The sequence below is a fragment of the Melanaphis sacchari genome, unplaced genomic scaffold, assembly GCF_002803265.2.
Source record: "Melanaphis sacchari strain LSU unplaced genomic scaffold, SCAv2.0 Contig74_pilon_pilon, whole genome shotgun sequence".
In the NCBI taxonomy this organism is placed as follows: Eukaryota; Metazoa; Arthropoda; class Insecta; order Hemiptera; family Aphididae; genus Melanaphis; species Melanaphis sacchari.
Window position 1 is genome coordinate 1,733,200 of NW_020271531.1, and position 9,166 is coordinate 1,742,365.

Sequence of the window (9,166 nt, forward strand, 5' to 3'; positions counted from 1 at the left end):
ATTATATCCGATAAAATGTATAATAAATATACCTATGACTAGTTTATATATTATCGAAATGAACAAAAAAAAAAAAAAAACCCCATGAAGCATATACGGCCCGCAGTACAAATATACATTTTGAATGTGGCCCGCCAGTTGAAAAAGGTTGGGCATGCCTGGTTTAGACGGACCCTACTCCTGCTGTATAGCGCAAACCAGCTGCCGCCGCGAACAAAGGGTTAGTTTTTACTGTTTTTAGTCTTCTCCAGCCCATCGTCGTCACCGTATGTCCATTTTATTGCGTCGCGTCGTCGTTTTTTGCCATTGGTGGCACATGGTTTTTAATGCGATTGTTGTATTTTAACGTATTACGATATTTTTTTTTGTTAATTGTTTGCATGCGGGTGCACTAAATTATTTTTATATCGCGCGCGGGTGCGAGTTTATTGGTGCACGGGCACTCGACTTATATTTTTGATCGCTTCAGTTATTTTATATTATATTTGCGATCCGATCTTCATCGCGTGGGTCACAGAATCTGAACAATCACTGTACGGTAACGCGCTATCATTAAAAGGTGATACGCGATATTTGTTATCATTTATTTTTGTATTATTATATATATGACCGAGTTAGCTTGTGAGTTTTTGTCAAATATTAAAAATTGGAATTATATACTAGGTGAGCGCCTATACCCCGATGTTAATTATATTGTAATATATAGCTATACGAATGTATTATTTTATTATTAATTATTTATAACTTAATGTGTGTGGTGTGCTGTAAAATTATATTTGAATACAGTCCACTATTATTATAATATACAAAATCTGAGTTTTTATTTATTTAATTATTATTAGCATTACATTATTAAGCATACACAACATAGTGAGTGGGTTTTTTAGTGGATATCACAAAACATATGAACGACTTCAATCTTAAATTACAAGGTAAAGACATTCTTATTTGCGATATTTACACATTAGTAAAAACATTTAGGGTAAAACTTATTTTATTTGAAACACAGATTTCAAAAAATTGTTTTACTCATTTTTTTACTTGTGATAAGTATAATAAATAATGTAAAACACAATTTCCAATCAACTTTGCTCAAAAAATAATTTCTGAACTTAAAATTCAATTTAAACAACGTTTTTCTGACCTTGACGTAAAATCTGAAGACATAAATATTTTTCAAAATCCATTTGGTTGTGATACAGAAAAGTTACCTCTTACTCTTCAAATGGAAATAATTGATTTGCAATGTTATGATGCACTGAAAATGTAAAATCGAGAAGAGACCTTAGTTGATTTTTATAAATTTTTACCAGATACACAATATCCAAATTCAAAAAATTGATTATTACAAAATGATTATATATCTGTATTTGCTACAACTTATTTGTGCGAATAAACTTTCCCCAAAATGAAATACATCAAATCAAAATATAGATCTGCATCGACGGACAAACATTTGGAAGCGATTTTGAAAATTGGAACTAGTGACATACAACCTCAATTTGATAAAATATTGGCAGAAAAACATCGATTTGATAATTCTCATTAATAAAAAAATTATTTCAAAAATTAATTTATATAATATTATATTTACATTTATTTTTATTTAAGTATATTGTAAAGTAAACAATATTTTATAAAAAAAATGTAAAGTAAACATATTTATATTTATTTATATTTTCATAAAATTAAAAATTATATGTGTTAATAAACTTTTGGCCCGATAAGAGCAATTGATTTTTTTTGTAGCCCTTGAATAAAAAAGTTGAGAGACCCCTGATCTATACTCATAAGTTATAATAGTTTTTCGTATTTAATGATTTATCGTTGAATTCAAATTTAACCTTTTCAATGATGGGATACACTTGACGTTATGTATATATCATAGCAAAGCGATTTCCGGTTTTTTTTTTTTTTTTTTTGACAGTTCCGTTATCTGTGGTTTTTAACTTTGTATTATACATTTCATAATCTTACAAAAGTAATAATTCCAAATAAACATGAATATGAATTAAAATAATTAAAATATGAATTGATTTTAATTATTTTTAAATATTATAGTATGTATATGTAGTTACGCACTTATTACTGCAGTTATCTATTCTCAGAATTTGAATAATATTAAAATGTTAACCTTTATCTTCATTTTTGAAGCATAAAATTTTCGACTGTTCTTTTAGATTTATTATGAAAGCGTAAAATATGTCAATACCAATCGCATTAAAATACATTTGAACTAAGTAAAAATAACCAAATTAACCAATGTTATGAACAACAGTTATTTTTGTATACCCAATACTGCAATATTATCTCTTTCTACATGCATCAAAATATAAATTGAAATTGAACAACGTTTTTGATACAAAAACGCAAAAATATATTCATGTTTTTCATGCATTAATAAGAAAATCAATTCATCAAAATTACGTAATCGTATAAATACATTAAATTCTACTAAATTGTAATATAGAAAAAATCGAAAAACATTTCAAAAATGACAAAAAACAAGAATATGTATAATGTATATATTACAAATAGATAAATACAGGTCCATTTCGCCAGTATATATAGCCAATATTATATAACTATTATGAGTATTATGTATTTAAGTTACATAAATTCTGAGCGAAGCGATGTATGTATTGATTTTACAATGATGTGCGTGTTTTTTGTTTTAAGAATGGAAATGCTTTCTGATATAAAATTTCATATAGTAGGTATTTTAGAGTACAAAAGTAAAAATTCATAGAAGTAAATTTCAGGAAACAATAAAAACAAAATTAAGAAAAAACGGAGATTTTTACGCAAATTCAGTTATTGATAAAAACTTTTTGTTTTTTGGTACAGCTCAAAAACAAATAATTCTATAAGTATTTTCAAAAAAAAAAAAAATAATCATAAAAATGAATTATTACGGATATTCGATAAAAAAATTTTAAATACTACTTTTATATTATAGATTCCTACATGAAATTATTGATTATTTTAGATGTATTACTGTAGTACCAATATTATTTGCTTACACGCATCATCTTTGCATGTAAATTCAAATTATTATGTTTGCAATCATATTATAAATGTACTCAAAAGAAAAACCATACATAATTGTATATTATGCTGAATAATACGCAATGTATTACTGGCTTACACAGTAGTATTTCGAAGCTAAATGAGTGGCCAACATCTGCTATAATGTAGTCTCTCTGTCCTGTTTTTTATACGGAAGTATATTTTTTACTTTTGAGATTATATAAATTGTGTATTATTATGCAGATATAAAAAATATTTTTCATTTTACATATCTATAACATTATTATTTATTATCTATTTGGACTGATTCAGTAATACATAATATTTTAAATAAATTAAAAATATTATGATACGTGGTGGGCGGTGGCATTATATTTATTAACTAAAAAATAAATAATTAGTTATAGCGAGTAGTTATTTAGGATATGTTTTAATTACTATTCTATAATTCAAATAATAAATTAAAGGTTAAACAAAATTTATATCCCAAAGTAAGACAACTAACTTTTAATACTATAGGTAGTGTTAGTATAATAACTAATAAATAAATTATGACGATTATGAAATACAAGTAGTTCAATAATTAATGCTATGTATTTAATTTCGTTTTAATTTAATTTCATCATACACACATATTGCATCTTTATTATTTTAAATGCATAATAATATCCCTGATACTTATAAATATTAAATAGTGTTTATATTTTACGTAACTAATGATTATGTAGATACGTGTTAACTATAGCCATTTAGGTACTTACGTTCAACCTATGTTATATACGCACATAACACATGTTATAACTTCTGAGACTTTGATAAAATAATCAGTAAAAACATAGAATACATTTTTTTTTGTGATTAGAATATTGAAATATTTAGTAAATTCAGTTACCTACGTGGAAGGTTTATAAGAGAATTAAGACTGTTCAAAAAATTACTTAATAACTTAATTATTAGTGCTTATTATTTTCAGAAAAATGAAGTATACAAAATTGAATGCAAATTTAATATCATTGATAAAATTCCAAAATAAAAATATTTTTATTCTATTTTCAATTGCTAAACATGCATTTAAGTCTCTTAAAATGATAAAGCCAGTTTGATCCATAAGTCTTGATCCTATTGGACAATTGAACACCAGACTTCATAAATATGAGATAGAAAAACATTATAGGTATATAAATTATAAACATATATACGAGTAGGTATCATAATATTATCATTATGAAAACCCTGAAAACATAATGGAATTAAAAGGACACAATGATACACTTAATGTATAGTATTTTTTTTTTTTTTAGTTTTTGGTTTTTATTTTGAGATAAATTATTTACACAAAGAATGCATAATAACTTAGACCTTATACTCAGGTTAGGTTAGGTCTATGCATAATAAGAATATTTAATAATTTAATTAAAAAGCATGAAAGGTCGATGAAAAAGCCACTCATTAGTGACACTTCTAATTGTATAATATCGCAAAACAAGAAAATCATTTAATTTGTATTATACAGTTTTTGTGATTAAATATACTATTATTAAATAGGTATACCTATATTATAATACCTTAATATGATTTTCTAATCGTTATGTAAACAAATTTATGATTTACTAAGATATCAACAGTTTAAGTAAATACATTTTCCTTAATCAAAGACATATCAAGTTAATTTATATTTTGTAGAAATGTTGTTATACAATTCTTAATGAGAGCTCTGATTATTTAACAGTACACCAGGGCCAAAAACGTAATTTGGGGGTAGGAGACGGTTTGTATGGAGTTACATAAAAATATTTTTTTTAAAAGAAGTATTATCCCCCTTCTCATTTGCAATGGATAACCTGTGCGTCTTACCTATTGCCATTCACAAAATTATATATAACATATCGATAAACGGCGGTGGGGCCTAGTATAAAATCAGTGTGTCGGAAGTGAGTGAAAGTGAAATCTCTTCTACAGCTCTTCGTTAACAAGTGAACTCCAAGTATCAGGTAATTTTTAATTTATTAAAAATATGGACTTAAATATTATTATATCTTTATGTATAAATAGTAAATTAACAATATTTTTTAAATTTAATTGTGTAGGTATTTTAAATAAATTTAATATGAAAACAATTTTCAATAGATACCATTAAAATATTTCATATTCATATTAGTAGATAATAAGATAGTAAGAATTTAAAAATTGCGTTTAAAATGTGTAAATATTATTGTAGTATCTATTTTAGGATATACAAACAAAAAATGTAATTCCTGAGAAAGATTTTAATTTTATACATAGCTGGTTATACATTTAACCAGTATGTGGTAATTATATGTATGTACTAACTATACATTAACCATAAGATGATTAATAAAATATAGAATATTATGTTTTATAGATTATAAAACAGCCTTAAATTAGATTTAATATGTTTTTTTTTAATCATTTATTTATTTGTAGACTGTAAATATAAGATTATTTTATAACTAGCTATATAACTACACAATTGTGTAAGCTATATTAGTTAAATTCAAAAATCGAATTATTAAACTGATAAAATATTTAAAAAACGCTATAACTTTCTTAAAAATATATCTAGATACAAAAAATAAATTAACTGTTTTTTAAAATTATTATTTATATGTCGGTATATTAAAATTGTAATATTATAGTGATAGATAAAAAACCATAGCTAAAATATTCTTGAAATTAAAACAATTATTTTTTAAATTATATGCTTTCATTAACAAAATTGTTGAAACATGATAAATTTTTAAATAATTAAAGCATAATAATACAATATTGATTCTAATATTATATTTTTTATTAATTAATCAAATTTTAAATATATAACTATTATATTCAAATATTTAAAAAAATTCAAAAAAAAAAATAATAAAATTTGTTTTTATCGGATAATTTTTTGGAAAAAATTTAATTTAGATCGGGAAGTAAATAGGTACATACATTATTTAAGAAGATCTTAACTGAACATGATATAATGTTGGTATTACACAATGTTTACGAACAGACAAGTTTTAAATCTTGTAAGAGAATAATACAGGAAAAGGAAAGTGAATGACCGGTTCTGTCTACTTCCAACGGGCGAAAGTACCAGATAATTTAAATTCCATCTCACGTATAGCTTGCTTATATAACTCAATAATTGACATACGTAATCGTTATATGGCTAAATTATACTATTAACTATTGAGGTCATCACATATTTTACTTCTCGGTATTTTTTCATGGTCAAACTTTACACGTGCCTTTATTAAATAATAATAGTAACTACTATTACATCATTGATAATATTATTATGTACACAGGATGTGGATACTCGTGCTAGTACTTTTTAGCGTCGTAGTAGCGCTCCTGTCATATTTGGACATGAAAAAACCAAAAAATTATCCACCAGGTAATTACAATGACATTAATCATCTATATATTATATTATTTAAAAAAATTAAAAACATGTTTGAATTAGGTCCAAAATGGTTGCCGGTTTTGGGAAGTGCTCTTACCATAAATTCACTTAGAAAACAGACTGGATATTTGTATCGTGCGACTATTTGTCTAGCGGAATCATATGGACCGATTGTTGGTTTAAAAGTCGGAAAAGATAGACAAGTAGTTTGCTGTGGATACAATGCAATTAAAGAAATGTTAACTAAAGATGAATTCGATGGTAGACCACAGGGGCCATTTTATGAGACTAGAACATGGGGAACACGAAGAGGTAATACTATAAAAGTTACTAATCTTATGTTAAAAAAAATATATTACTTACAAATTTTTAATCACTATTTCAGGTCTTTTACTAACAGACGAAGAATTTTGGGTAGAACAACGAAGATTTGTATTGCGTCATTTGCGAGAATTTGGTTTTGGAAAAAGAACAATGGCTGAACTTGTACAAGAAGAAGCCGTTCAGTTAGTCAATGATTTCAAACAAAAAATCGCCAAGTCTAAAAATGGTACCGGTGAAGTATTTGAAATGAGAGACGCTTTCAGTGTAGGAGTCTTAAACACATTATGGTCAATGATGGCCAGCAAAAGATACAATGAAGATGACATAGAATTAAAAAATCTACAAGCTTTGTTAACTGAACTTTTTGCAAACATCGATATGGTGGGTGCTTTGTTCAGTCAATTCCCAATATTAAGATTTATTGCTCCTGAAGCATCTGGATATAAATCTTTTGTTAATATTCATCAACAAGTATGGAAATTCCTCAAAGCAGAACTCGATGATCATAAGGAAACATTTATTTTAAATCAACCAAGAGATTTAATGGACGTGTATTTACAAATGTTACATTCGCAAGACAAAAAAGAAAGTTATTCAGGTATCTACTTATTATAATTTTTATTTGTATTAATAATAAAATAATTTTTTTTTTTGTTTCAATATTTTCAGAATCACAGCTCTTAGCTATCTGTATGGATATGTTTATGGCTGGATCTGAAACTACCAGTAAATCTTTAGGATTCGGCTTCCTGTACCTACTTCTAAACCCAGAAGTTCAGAAGAAGGCCCAAGAAGAAATCGATAGAGTGGTTGGTCGAGACAGACTCCCTACCTTAAATGATAGGCCTAAGTACATACATAAATATAATTAGATTATAAAGTATTTTAATAATTATAATTTGTCCTTAGTAATCATTAATATATTAACACATGTATAACGTCTGTATTTTAGTATGCCTTATCTAGAAGCTCTTGTATTGGAGTCGGTTAGAGTGTTTATGGGACGAACTTTCAGTATTCCACATAGAGCTTTAAAAGATACGACATTGCAGGGTTATCATATTCCTAAGGTATGACAATCGTATATTTTGAACAAAATAAATCATAAATAATTTGTATTTACTTCTTTCATTAGGATACAATGGTGATTGCTAATTTTGCTGCATTACTAAATGATGATGATGTATGGGATAGCCCAGATAGATTTTTGCCAGAACGATTTATTGGCTGCGATGGAAAATTAATTGTTCCAGATGAATACTTACCATTCGGATATGGTAATAGTTGTGATCATGCGTTTTAAATTCCATATTATTATGTATTATATTAAAATGAAATGTGGTATGTTTTTAGGCAAACATCGTTGTATGGGACAAACACTCGCTAGATCAAATATATTTTTATTTTCTGCATGTCTATTACAAAACTTTGATTTCTCAATACCAGATGGCCAAGCACCACCAAGCACTTTAGGCGTTGACGGAGTAACTCCTTCACCTGGAGAATTCAATGCTTACGTCAGTCTCCGGTCGTGATAATATGTCTACATTAATATTTAGAACTTTAGAATTTTAGTTTTCATTCTTTGACCTTAAATCAAAGACAGATTAAAATTTTTAATTTTTATACTTTTTTATAATAATATATTATAACACTAACTTAGGTAGTTTAAATATTAACGTATACTATTGTATTGTTAAATGACTGAATGATTTTACAACCAAACAGTACATAATATTGTCTGGTCTATATACTATGATTTCTGAATCCAAAAATGTATTTTATGATTTTAATTGTAAGACGTGTAATAATAAATTGAACTATTTTTTAGCATATATATATGTATGAGCATTATGTGTATTTTTTATAAAAGTAATTAATTTATGTTCATAGATGTATAAACTATATCTATTCAATATTTCTTTGTAGTAGCTATAATTAAATACTTAAATGCACAATACGAAATATTATGTATATTATATTATTATAAATAGGTACCAGATTCATAGATACTAGTACCATTAAAATATTTATGAAACAAAAATATAGTAGGTAAGATAAACAAAATACATAATTCATATATTCTTAACAAGGGATGGAGGTTTCTGAGTTTGGACTCCTAATTCTCCTTCGAAGTTTTGAGCCGTATTTAAGTTTTTACGTATCAACTGATAACATAATTGCAAATCGTAAAAATAATACTTAACAATTATATATTAATATATATTTATATACAAAGGTGTACTATTTTTACTATATCGTCACGTATCGTATTCCGTATATTTAATACGTAGGTATTTAACATGTAACCGTAAAAAAAACATGTTACCTATAGGTATTATATTTTATATAATATAATATAGCTACTACTGCTATTAGTTGATTATTATACTCGACTCT

The 9,166-nt window shown here is 25.9% G+C and overlaps 1 protein-coding gene across 2 annotated transcripts; it reads left to right on the forward strand.

Annotated features, from left to right (window-relative positions):
- The first annotated feature begins 272 nt into the window (after positions 1–272).
- LOC112601075 (probable cytochrome P450 303a1) lies at positions 273–8,601 on the forward strand. Of its 2 annotated transcripts, none has more exons than XM_025348495.1 (8): positions 273–559; positions 6,345–6,433; positions 6,503–6,754; positions 6,828–7,364; positions 7,436–7,616; positions 7,719–7,836; positions 7,902–8,043; positions 8,120–8,601. In XM_025348495.1, exons 2-8 carry the CDS (start codon positions 6,346–6,348, stop codon positions 8,299–8,301), a joined length of 1,500 nt encoding a protein of 499 aa, XP_025204280.1. In that variant the 5' UTR covers positions 273–559; position 6,345; the 3' UTR covers positions 8,302–8,601. The 2 variants fall into 2 exon arrangements, with proteins under 2 accessions (XP_025204280.1, XP_025204279.1); XM_025348494.1 differs by lacking the exon at positions 273–559 and adding an exon at positions 4,915–5,021.
- The last annotated feature ends 565 nt before the right edge of the window (positions 8,602–9,166 follow it).

Coding starts and splice junctions, on each gene's coding strand:
- LOC112601075 (XM_025348495.1), top strand. CDS start 6,346: ATGTGGATACTCGTGCTAGTACTTTTTAGCGTCGTAGTAGCGCTCCTG. Junction 7,365..7,435: donor CAAAAAAGAAAGTTATTCAG/GTATCTACTTAT, acceptor CAATATTTTCAG/AATCACAGCTCTTAGCTATC. Junction 7,837..7,901: donor AGGGTTATCATATTCCTAAG/GTATGACAATCG, acceptor TTCTTTCATTAG/GATACAATGGTGATTGCTAA.